Source organism: Phragmites australis, chromosome 12, assembly GCF_958298935.1.
Source record: "Phragmites australis chromosome 12, lpPhrAust1.1, whole genome shotgun sequence".
NCBI classification, from domain to species: domain Eukaryota; kingdom Viridiplantae; phylum Streptophyta; class Magnoliopsida; order Poales; family Poaceae; genus Phragmites; species Phragmites australis.
In genome coordinates, this window is record NC_084932.1 from 22,904,823 (window position 1) to 22,917,154 (window position 12,332).

The 12,332-nt window shown below is 43.5% G+C and overlaps 2 protein-coding genes across 2 annotated transcripts; both read left to right on the forward strand.

Annotated features, from left to right (window-relative positions):
* Positions 1-1,870: 1,870 nt before the first annotated feature.
* LOC133886409 (protein YIP4b-like) lies at positions 1,871-3,117 on the forward strand. Its single transcript, XM_062326122.1, has 3 exons — positions 1,871-1,999; positions 2,656-2,730; positions 2,857-3,117. The coding sequence occupies exons 1-3, from the start codon at positions 1,871-1,873 to the stop codon at positions 3,115-3,117; spliced, it is 465 nt and encodes a 154-aa protein (XP_062182106.1).
* A 4,879-nt stretch (positions 3,118-7,996) lies between these two features.
* On the forward strand, positions 7,997-8,818 carry LOC133887152 (uncharacterized). Its single transcript, XM_062327094.1, has 3 exons — positions 7,997-8,411; positions 8,494-8,576; positions 8,662-8,818. The coding sequence occupies exons 1-3, from the start codon at positions 8,244-8,246 to the stop codon at positions 8,801-8,803; spliced, it is 393 nt and encodes a 130-aa protein (XP_062183078.1). The 5' UTR covers positions 7,997-8,243; the 3' UTR covers positions 8,804-8,818.
* The last annotated feature ends 3,514 nt before the right edge of the window (positions 8,819-12,332 follow it).

A 12,332-nucleotide genomic window follows, 5' to 3' on the forward strand; every position in this document is an offset into this window, starting at 1 on the left:
GTCATCATACCTACCCTTAACTTGTTCAACCCTTTAACTTGTCCAAAAAAGTTAAATGCCTAACATCTTTGTTTACTAATTAGAGTGTTTGGTCTCTTCTAGTGAAGCTTTTAGATATATCCATCTTTTCGAGTTTACGGCCCTTGTAGAGGTAATTATTCCTAATGAGGCCAATACAATCTCTTTATTAGTTTCCCCACTGTTAATCTTATTTAAAATCTAGACTAACAACTGAAGAATAGTATTATTCAACCTTATTATGACCATATTATTTAGGTGAGACATAATCAGAAAACCTAACGGGATGAGACAAATACCTTTTCTATTTCCTTTAGAGCCTGATTATATTCTAACATATAAATTAAGAGAGTACTAAAGACTTAACTTCTTTTACCAAATTTATAACCTTATTTATCTCTTGATCTAAATATTTTAATTCCTCGGATGACTTTATAATTCCTTTTTTACTAGGATGATTTAAATCAATCTCTAGTGTTTTTTATACAATGAAATAACTTATTTTTTTAATATAATCACTATTTTGACAAATATTATTTTATCACACCTTGCTTTCTTCTAATAATTGTAAAATAATATTTATGTTTTTTCTTATAAGGGAATATTGCTCTTCAAGCTGCTTATGCTCTTTATGCAACCCTTCTAATTTTAAGTTAATTTGTCGTGTCTTTTTCCCCAAGTAATATAAAAATTATATAATAGGCCCTCAACCAAATTTATTTTACTATGCGAAATGTGCTAACTATGATCTTCTGAGGACTTAACTCTGTACCTTATATTAATATTATCCTTTGTATTTACTTTTTTTCTGGAGCTAACTTCTAAATTTAAATATTTTAGCTTTTCAATGATGTCAACTCTAGCTTTGATATCACTGTATCGGGCTACAAACATATGCATTTACAATTACTATTTACAGTTACAGTTCATAGTTACTATTCATGATTACTATCCGGGATATTTACATGTTGGCGAAACCAATAAATCAACCGGTTACACAACAGTCATAATAATCCTACTCGGTACTCACCATATTTCTCACTAATTTATTTCAAAAGTAGATAAACTTTCCCTAGAATCGCTTAGTCGTAGTTATATGGGGTAAGTTATTATCGTCTCCCCAGGCAATTTCACCCAAAGGAAACACTTAACTTTGGGTACAAGGTTCTCTCATCCTATGAGCGCACTGCCAAGTGTCGGGCTAACCTGAGAACCACCAAAGTAGTTTCTCCTATAAGGTCCCTAGCATAAAAGCTCATCCTATATAAACAAACTAAGAAGACTGAGGGGTTTTCAAAGGAAAACTATTTCATTTCCACAAACTAGCTTATGTATGATTTTTCCTTTTAGGAATCCCCAAGGAAAGAGAGATTACCTTATAAAGTTCCTTACAGTAGCTAATTCACAAAGCTTCTCTCGGTACTAAATATTTTACAAGTGAGATATTACACACACTAAGATGGGAAAGGCTCTTGGAGGTTGGCTGGAAACTATATTGCTCTTACTTTGCTCCTCTTTCTTCTTGGTGTCCTTTTATAGGTAAGGGAGAACATTTATTTATTAGCCTTACAAGCATCATGTGACTTCACATGCATGCAGGAAGATTCGTTGTCTCTCACTGGCCCGCAATAATGATGGCTTTGAGATATTCTCTGCTCAATGTTCTTATATGAATTTATTCGGTACTATTATATTCTCTGCTCAATATTTTCATACAAGTTATTTCAGCAATTTATTCTGGGTTCTGGGCTCTGAGATATTCTATGTGCATCTTTTGATTTAGAGGTTGAGAAAAAAAAATTGCTTTTGGTCACCCCACACAGCAGACAAGGCTGCTAGAAAGATTCAGAAGATGGACGAGTCATTGTCATGGCGACCTGGCAAGATCCTGTTCTCTTCCGTTCCTCCACCGCACGCCTTCCCCTGCTTTCTGTTCTCGCGCAGCAACGCGAGATCTGGTGCTCTCCTTCGTTTGGATCTAGTTGTTGCGATGATAGTGTCTGGTCTGATGGGATTCATGCTATACCTATTTACACAGTAGATTGCATTTTCCTCAAATCTACCAGAAGGTTGGAACGCCAAGAACCTGTTCGATGAGTCAGTTGTACCCAGTAATCACTGAATAGTGATAAAAACGGATTTCAAAAATAGCTGTTTCTTGCAGAAACTGTGATCTTTATTGGTTGCTATCTGAAAGGCTTCACTAATCCTTATATAGTTAAGCATACAATTGTTTTTTTAGGTTCTAGTAGTGTTTTTTCTTCCTTATCGCAATGTTCGCCTTGGAAGGAAACAAGTTTACTTCCAACCTCTAGCAGAAGAGTAATTTACTGCTATATACTTAAAAAGAAATGTTGATATCCTGAATGAGCAGAAATATGCTAAAAATACTATTTCCTTTCTCCGCTGCTTGTACCATGTTCAAATATAAGTCATGACACTGAAGTATGTGGTTGATCTCATGCATATGGGCTCATCATATGGAAGAAAACATGCTGGCAGAAAATTTCTCTGTTGACATATTACCATTATTCAGTCTCCTTCCAATAGACACGTAATGTGTGTCTGTCATAGTTTTTTGAATTATGTAGTTCCTTTTGTGCAAAATGCTGATGGCTGTTTTGTTTGTCCTTGTAGTCTGAAGTATTTGCTGTTGCATTCGCTGTCCTGGCAGCTGGGGCTATAACTCTGACCTTGAATGTTCTGCTTCTGGTAAGAACTCTCTTATGCACGAACATGATCACAGATGCACATGCTTGTTGGCGTGCAACTGCCGCTTTGCTAATCAAACTACCTGCTGTGAAATTTTGCATTTGTTTCTTGAATGTTTCCTTTCAGGGTGGACACATCATCTTCTTCCAAAGCCTCAGTCTTCTTGGCTATTGCTTGTTTCCACTAGATGTTGGTGCTCTAGTTTGCATGCTGACGGACAATGCCACACTAAAGATCGTCATGGTGACAATCACATTGTCATGGAGCTCCTGGGCTGCCTATCCGTTCATGAGTGCTGCTGTTAACCCAAGGAGAAAGTCTCTGGCCCTATATCCTGTCTTCCTCATCTATATTTCAGTTTGTTTCCTCATAATTGCCATAGATTAATGGTGGGGGTGAGCTTTATAGTAACATCTGCAACGTTGAGAATTTTCCTTTTAAAGGAGAATGGACTTTGTCCACTTAATTGACTGTCGACCTTTCTTTTGAATGTCATGTTCTCCCTCCTATGGATACTTTTGTGCTTCTTCGTCCCAATGCAACTTCCTTTCACTACCGGAAACGATGTGTATGCCGAGTGCCTACATGTATGCCGAGTGCTATATATCGGGCACTCGGTAAACAACCACCTACGCCGAGTGCCGGACTAAAGCACTCGGCAAACAAATAGGCACTCGGTAAATACATCAAAAAACACTCGGCAAACCATAGCACTCGGCAAAATTGAGAACAAACACTCGGCGAATTCGGGCACTCAGCAAACAACGCGCCACGTGTCCCTCCGTTCGGCGGCTGACGGCGAGTCACCCCTTTGCCGAGTGTCGTCTAACGGACACTCGGCAAACAATGTGTTTGCCGAGTGCTTGATATTAAGCACTCGGCAAACCTTTTTTTATTTATTTCCTCTTTTGTTTCCTTTTGTTCTCTTTTCTTTCTCGTAATAACAACCAACCAAAGGCCACCACATCGATTCCGATACTACTACAGTATGATTTAAGAATGATATTGTTATGAACTTGGAGTTAGAATTCAGTCGTGCTTCAAGATTGAGATGCAGCAGATGTGGACTCGTGGGAGCGGCCCTTGGAATCAGTTGTGCTCTGAAAGAGAATAACAATTCTTCTTCCTTGCCTTAAAAAAGGAATTTTCAATGCTTGCCAAGTGGAAGAAGCAAAAGTAGATTAGCTTGACACACTAAGCTGCCCTTCTGATCTATGGGTTTTGCTTGATTCATCGTTAAGTGCATCAGAGGAGGTAGCTGGTAGCATAGTGAGAAGTGGTGGAACAAAAAATCGACTTCATTTGGCGATTCTTGGATGGATAACAAGTTTGCTATGTTCCATCGAAATCTAACTTTATGGACAACTCTTTTTCATAAGAAATTATTTGATGGATATAAGTCAAATTTGATCTGCAAGTACATAAAATAACGAACAAAAATGGGTAGAAAAATATGAGACTTGCCATAGTGTCATGATATGATACGTAGAGGCCGAGATAAAAAATTGAGAAGGTTTCGCAAAAGTTGTCACGTACGATGCTTAGAAACCGAAGCATCTCCGAGGAAGAATCGTGGTTTCGAGAGGGAACGAATCAGATTTGAACCCGAAGTGACGTTTGAATCGTCGTTTGACCTTGAAACTTTTTTTACACTCAACATACAACATAGCATATTCGATGTTAAAATTTGGCATTTTTCTGGGTCAGTTTGCTATTTTTAATTCATTAAGTGCATTTCTAGGCTTTTAATGGATATAAGTCAAATTTGATCTGCAAGTACATGAAATAATGAACAACAATGTGTAGAAAAATCATATTCATGTTTTTGAGTCTATTTTTAGGCCTTACCCAAGAAATTAAAAGAAATTTGAAACATCTGGGCGGCAACACTCGACCAGCAACATGTAGCTTATTGGTTTTTTAATTCTAAAAAAAGCAAACGAAGTCAGAAAAACATGAGACTTGCCATAGTGGCATGATATGATACGTAGAGGCTGAGATAAAAAATTGAGAAGGTTTCGCAAAAGTTGTCACGTACGATGCTTAGAAATTGAAGCATCTCGAGGAAGAATTGTGGTTTCGAGAGGGAACGGATTAGGTTTGAACCCGAAGTGACGTTTGAATCATCGTTTGACCTTGAAATTTTTTCTACACTCAACATACAACATAGCATATTCGATGTTAAAATTTGGTATTTTTCTGGGTTCGTTTGCTATTTCTAATTCATTTAGTGAATATGTAGTCAAAAAAAAATTCAGGTGTTTGCCGAGTGTCTTTGTTTTACACTCGGCAAACCACTTGTTTGCCGAGTGCCTTGCTCTCACACTCGGCAAACCAGTGGTTTGCCGAGTGTCCTAGATTTGACACTCGGCAAAGATTTCACACTCGGCAAAGCAGCGAATATAGGGTTTCCCCACCCCGCGCGCGGGGACAGATCGAAAACTGTCCCGCGCGCGACTAACCTCCTGCCGCTGCTGCCTCGGCCCGCCCCCGCCCCACGTCCGCCGCCGCCTCAGCCCGCCGCCGCCGCCAGCACCGCCGCCTCGGCCCGCCCCCCCACCGCCAGCGCCGCCGACCCGCCTCCGCCGCCAGCGCCCCCGCGCCCATCCCACGCCGCGCCCCTCTGCCGCCAGGGCCGCCTTGGCCCGCCGCCGCCCCTCCGCCGCCTCGGCTCGCCGCCGCCGCGCCCCTGCGGGCCGCCGCCGCCTCGGCCTCGGCCCGCGGCCCTGCACCGCCTTCGCCGCCGCCCCCTCTCCGCCGCCACCTCGGCCCGCCGCTGCCGCCTCCGACAGCGCCCCCGCCCCCCCTCCGCCGGCACCTCGGCCCTCTGCCTCGGCTGCCACGCGCTGCCCGACGTCGCCTCCCCCGCGCCGCCCCCCTCCGACGCCCGGGTATAAGGTACAGATTTGGAATTTATTCCGAATGAATCAGCCGAAATTACGCGCAGCCCCATTACCTGCATCCAATATTTGTCACTCAGTCATCAGGCCCATTGCAAGCACCTTTCTCTTAACCTTCTTTCTGTGTGCAAATGCTGCTGGCAGAGCTCCATTCATTCACTCCAGTTGTGAAGAACAGGAGTTACTTATAGCTGCTCTCTTTGCATCTTTACTGCGGCGAGGCCTCTTCCTGAATTCTTATCAGGTACTTCGACAATCCATCATACTTGCTATCTACGTTTCGTCTCTGCTATATATTGCTTTTGCTTTCTCTCACAATTGCACAAAAATATTGTTCTTGATGTTGATTTGGAGGTTGTTTCCAGAAGGCTCCATGATTCAACCTAACACACCGATGATTGTCATGTTTCAATGTGCGTCACCAGCAGCCCTGCTGCCATGTTCTTGTTGATTGAGCGCTATGGATGCAAATTTCATTTTGAGTTTCTTTTCCTGATATTATTGCCAAAAACAAAATATTCTCATTGTGCACGTATAGGGTACAGACAGATTTGGAACTCGATGCTGCAAATATTCACTACCGGAAACAAAATATTCTCATTGTGCACGTATAGGGTACAGACAGATTTGGAACTCGATGCTATAATAAGAGGAATTAGACAACAATAACAAAATAGATCTGAATATGCAACAAAACTAAAGAAACAAAAATAAGTAAATAAATTTTATAGGCAATAGTCGCATACAATTAATATCCGAGGCTTTATTTATTGATCGGAGTTTAGAATGGTCATATTTGAGAAACTAGAATATAGTCATATGTGATTGTTCACCATACTCTTTCATTACAACTTTTATTTAAGCCATAAAACCTTACAAATTGAAATATTTGTCTTTTATATGTAGCAACAAACATGTATGCATATCAGTACGTACTACTAATTGCTAATTGCACTTGATCACAGCCCATTTAGTTTTCCTATGGGTCATGACCTTTCCATAATGGATACGAGCGTAAGCAACACGTACACAACGGCATGATTGAGGATTAGATAATACCCACTGCTTAAAAATACCGACGATGTCTTTCATTGAAGAGAATATTGTTAGAGGAGTTAGAGAAGAAGTACAATATAGAAGCTAGCTAGTAACTGGTGATAGGTTTGTGTTGGATGAGAGCTGTGAGAAGAGTGGTCTTTGGCAAATAGCCAACAGCATACAAGTTGGTGTGAGGGTGCAATGACATGTAGGCACATTCTTAGAAAAGGGAAAACAAACAGGTTAAGAAACAGGGGATAATTAGTTGGTGTAGTTGATGGGAGGCGAGGAGGGAAAAAAACAAACAAAAGGGAGGCCCTTTAATCAAAAGATGCTAACTGCTTGTGGAGAGAATGTCTTTTGGTTCCTTTGGCTACAAGTCATATGCATGTCTTCTCAGGCTCAAAGTTCAGCAGCTATATCCCTCATAGCTACGCGATTCACCTTAATTATTTGCATTCATACACTGAAAAACAAATATAACTCATTTTACTTTGTGATGGATGAGTGTATTATATACGTATTAAGACCACTACTAGAGTACTGACTTTGATTGAAGCTAGAATAACCATAAAGTGTATTTTCCTTTTGGTGGTTTAGTTTGATTTAAAATCAGAACCATGCCAACTAAAGTGATAAGAGTTATTTCCAGAAATACTAAAGCTATACACTCCACAAAGTGTGTATTTTCTTGAACTGAATGCGCGCTTTGATTTGATTTCTCTCTCGAAAAGAAAGGGAAAAAACTGCAAGTTTTGTGCATGTCGCGTAACCTATGCGTCTCCCGTTTGAAAGAGTTATGGTTACAAATATGCAAGTCTTTGCATATCTATAACCGTAACTGTTTCGAATTGTCCACGTTTTTTGGACAGCCCGAGGATGTGTAGATTGGGTTCGTTTCAATGCTCTACTCCGATCCGAGACAGAGTTTCGGCAACGTCTCCCCGTTGTTCTCCGGATACACATTCTCTTGGCTTTGTTGCCGAGACGTGTATTTGGAGCCCAGCAAGTACAATAAAGCTTATTGTTCCTTAGATTACTAACACTTAATTTCTTCTTCTTATATATCATGCACTTGATTATTTAGGTGCCTCCGGGGTGGTGCGCCGGAGACCTTCCGTGCTGGTTTGTGATCGTGGACAAGTGGTGCGCTCCCGAGTGGGTGGAGAGTCACAATGCTTGCCGGGAAAGGCGATTGTTGATGCCTGGCGCGCCACACCATCAAGGCAACCTCAGCCTGACTGGTTTCACGGCTAGATGGGTATGCAATAGCATCTGTTGTTCCCAAGCTCAGTTCTCCTTAATTTCTGTGCGGGCGTCCCCTTTATGAATGTTATTGCTTTTCTGTTGCAGTCGGCAAAAAATGATGGTCAGCCTCTCTCCCAGTTCAAGGCTTATGCTTTGGCCCATAAGTCAAAGGCGATGCACGGGGTTGCTTATGACCCGAATGACCCGGCCTCAGCGTACACCAACGAGAACGTCAAGGCTCGCCTGGATGGATACACATCGATGGCAAAGGAGGTCCACGGCCCAGACTTTGATCCGAGCGAGTAGGATCTTGATGGGGAAGTGGTTATGAGGGCGGGAGGAGGCAAGAAACATGGCCGGTTCTGGATTGGCGACGGCACACTCGATACGGCCACCACTCCCTCTCTCTCTCAGCTTAGAGCTCAGAGCACGAGCTCAGGTCCGGGTATACGCCCTCGCCCAGAGCCTACACGGATTGCGATGAACGAAATGCAGGTTAGTTCTGTTTCATTCATCCTCCACTATCTTTACATGCTTTGCATTGGAACGATGATGAGATTGCGATGACATACTGTAGGCCCAGCTGGATGAAGAAAAGAGGCTCCGGCACGAATTAGAGAGATCGTTCGAGGAGAGGATGGCGGCAGAACGATCCCAGTGGTATGCGATGATGACGCCCCTTTATGCTGCAATGGGTCAAACTCCGCCACTGATGCCAACCCCTTCTCGTCCACTTGCTCCACAGGCTCCAAACACTGGCGGCAGAACGATCCCAGTGGTATGCGATGATGACGCCCCTTTATGCTGCAATGGGTCAAACTCCGCCACCGATGCTAACCCCTTCTCGTCCACTTGCTCCACAGGCTCCAAACACTCCTGTGAGTTAGTTTATAACCTTGTAATCACCATTATTACCATTCTTACAACCATAGAGTGTTGTGCTAACTATCTACTTTGTGCAGTATCCATCAGAGGGATCGAATACGCCTGGAGCTGGAGGTTCGCACTTTGGTACTCCACCTCACTTTGGTTTGTTCTCCTCACTTTGAAAACTTACTTTTGTAACCCTATATCCATACTTACCATTTCTGTTTACTTTCAAATGCATACTTCTTAATTAGCGTTTTTGCTCCTTAATTGATGCAGGTTAAGGTGGTAATCAAGTGTTGAGTCCATTACGGCCTGCTACATTTTCTTTTTGTTTGGACTATGTTTTGCTATCTTGTCACGACAATTTATCATGTTTGTGTCACTTGCGACGGTTTATGTGATGTTTGTGTAATATGCGATGTTTATGCGACGCTTTATGTGATGTTTGTGTAATATGTGATGTTTATGCGACGCTTTATGTGATGTTTGCGTAATATGCGATGTTTATGCGACGCATCACATAATATGCGATGTTTATGTGAAGGTGGTAATCTGTGAAATATATGTATATTGTTTTGAATTGCAGTGACAGTTTTGAATCTGGTATGGATCAATTGTCGACCTGCTAAATAACAGTTTGCCGAGTGTTACACTCGGCAAACAAGGCTATGCCGAGTGTTACACTCGGCAAAACGGACACGTGTCACAAGGCTGTTCAATCTGGCATTTTGGATGCCACTTTGCCGAGTGTCCACGGGATACACTCGGCAATGCGTGGCACGTGTCGCCAAACTGTGCTATTTGGGTGCTATCCTGTGCTCACTTTGCCGAGTGTATACACGGACACTCGGCAAAGTGTCCTCGTGTTTGCCGAGTGTATCACTGAGACACTCGGCACAGTGTCCTCGTGTTTGCCGAGTGTATCCCTGAGACACTCGGCAAAGTGTCCTCGTGTTTGCCGAGTGTATCCCTGAGACACTCGGCAAAGAGGCCGTTAACGCATTGGCACCGTTAGGTCACTTTTTTTTGTTGAGCGTCGTATTTGGCTCTCGTCAAATAGGTTTGCCGAGTGCACGATATAAAACACTCGGCAAACAGTAGTTTGCCGGCACTGTGTATGCCGACAGTGAGATGCCGAGTGTAACACTCGGCAAACATGTTGCCGAATGTTTTAAGGCCTTCGCCGTGTGCCCTAGGCACACGGCAAAGTCTCGAAATCCGGTAGTGTTTTAAAGGAGCAACGTTTTTTTTTTTTAAAAAAAAGACACTAGAAATGGACTTCTCAAAATACCCTACCATCACTCCTGCTCCTGTTGCTCATGACTAATAAAATCTCATCTTAACCGATTTGACTGCATCACGGCAAGGATAGTAACATCTGTTCGCGGTAGGTACATAATTGAAATTGCAGAGTCGAAGTAACACTTGCGATAGACGACAGATAGATTTGGCCATCAAAACTGATGACCTGTGTACAGTACGCGAGAGTTAGTTGAGGCGAGAAACTTTAGTTTCTATCTATGATTAACAAACTTGTGCTGGAAATGGGTCCAAATAGTGACACCTCTGCGTTTTCAAGTCAATTAACAGTGACACAGATGTGCATCAAGTTGGCTCATAGCCACATTACACAATCGAACAGATTAAAAAAGTGTTGCTCTCTGAGACGAAACCAAGTCAGAGGGTTGTGTATTCTTGTAATGTGACACGAAGGCAACATTATACAACATACTGTTACAATCAATTTAATCAGGCACGCTACTTATACAACTCTCGCGCGTTGACATTAACATTTCGGACCAGTCGGTGCACAAAGCGTACCACAACAAGAGTGATACAAAAGTATCCCAGCCCATCAACACGATGCTTCCTCTTGCGTTTTGAATGCTACGACGGCTCATCACAAAGTGTTCCTGTCGGTGACATAGAAATCAGAGGTCCCCGAGTCCTGAGGTCAGGATAGTAGAATGTCACGTGACGCTTTCCCTCGGGGACACGAGGGACCCGAGAAGACCCAGTTCTGAGAGAGGATGCTCGAAGCCATGAACAGTGATCCCTGAGTACCCATAGTTCCCCGAGGACCCGAGAAGACCGAGTTCCGGGAGAGGGCGCTCGGGGCCATGTGTCCCCGAGTACCTATAGTTCCCCGAGGACCCGAGAAAAGTCAATTCCGGGAAAGGACGCTCGGGGCCATGAACAGTGGTCCCCGAGCACCCAGAGTTCTCGAGGACCTGAGAAGCCCCTTACCGGTGGACCCCACAAGGGCTCAGCGGTGAGGTGTCAATTGGTGAGAGATCCGATGCTGCATTTAAGAGGGAGCACGGTCTGTCACCTCCAACCACTTCCCCCACGCCTGTCGTATTGAGTACGTCAGACCATGCCACCGGCTGGCAGGAAGGCGCATGGACATTTAATACGACGGGTCCCATCACACGTCACCCTGCGCGGCTCAAAGATATCGTCATTGGGCTCAAGGCGCGTCGCCTGCCCTCTGCTGCATCAGACCTACTCTGACCGGGCGAACACGCGGGGTTGCTCGGCGGCTGCCCCGTGGGTCCCCTGCTGCACCCGCTAAAAGGTGGCGTGATGGGCGACAAGACCAGCCATGGGCGCATTTTCAACCCCCTATAACATCAAATTGCAACTCCATGATGTTTGTTTTCCATTATGGCTCATAAGAACTCGTGCCTCCTTTCTGGACACGCCAAGCCTCCCCGCCAGGATAAGAGGGGGGTGCACCTCAGAAAAAAAGACAGAGGAAAAAAGGGATCGATCGGCAGAAATCCGGCAAAAAGTTGGAAGAGGTCCAGGCAAGCTGAAGCACAAGTTTTGGCGGATCAAAGCGAGACCGAAGCTCTAGACTTAGCCAAAAATCTCTTGTAACACAAGAGATCTAGAGAAAGACATTCTCAGAACATTAATAGCATACACACAAGAGTAGGGTATTACGCTCCGTGACTCCCCGAATCTGTCTAAAATCCCTCGAGTATTTACTCTCACCAGCAAACGATCGTCCGTCTCGCCTATATCTCTCATACTAGAATTAAACCCACATACGAGGTAGATTCAGAATTATCCCTCGGCCGAATCTCAAAGGGGTCCCTCCGGATCCCCGCTTGAAGAGTTCATCCTCCGACAGTTCCCCTATCCAAGCACCGAGTCACCCATCCCCAGGTAGCGCTATCTGCTTGATGCACAACTCCATGTCCGTAAAGATGCAAAACAGAACTGATGGGGCTAATATGCTGGTGATTTTTTATCTTGTTGTATCGGTAACTTGTGTTACATCATCACATTCTATTTAAGCGAATGTTTTGGCTTTTCCGGCATGGTCATTCCTCCTGAAACAATTATTTCTGTAGAAACCAAAAGAACGAGAACAATGTATTAGAATTATCCATTCTAGCAAACATCAACGAAAAGGCTTTCTAAGCTTTAGTAATGCAAAGCTGACTAAAGAGGAAAAACCAGTAATTGGAAATGCAAAGCTGACTAAAGAGGAAAAACCAGTAATTAGAATACTCAAGAAAGTAACTGCAGGACATT

Coding starts and splice junctions, on each gene's coding strand:
- LOC133886409 (XM_062326122.1), top strand. CDS start 1,871: ATGGACGAGTCATTGTCATGGCGACCTGGCAAGATCCTGTTCTCTTCC. Junction 2,000..2,655: donor CTCTCCTTCGTTTGGATCTA/GTTGTTGCGATG, acceptor TTGTCCTTGTAG/TCTGAAGTATTTGCTGTTGC. Junction 2,731..2,856: donor CCTTGAATGTTCTGCTTCTG/GTAAGAACTCTC, acceptor GTTTCCTTTCAG/GGTGGACACATCATCTTCTT.
- LOC133887152 (XM_062327094.1), top strand. CDS start 8,244: ATGAGGGCGGGAGGAGGCAAGAAACATGGCCGGTTCTGGATTGGCGAC. Junction 8,412..8,493: donor TTGCGATGAACGAAATGCAG/GTTAGTTCTGTT, acceptor GACATACTGTAG/GCCCAGCTGGATGAAGAAAA. Junction 8,577..8,661: donor GCGGCAGAACGATCCCAGTG/GTATGCGATGAT, acceptor CTTGCTCCACAG/GCTCCAAACACTGGCGGCAG.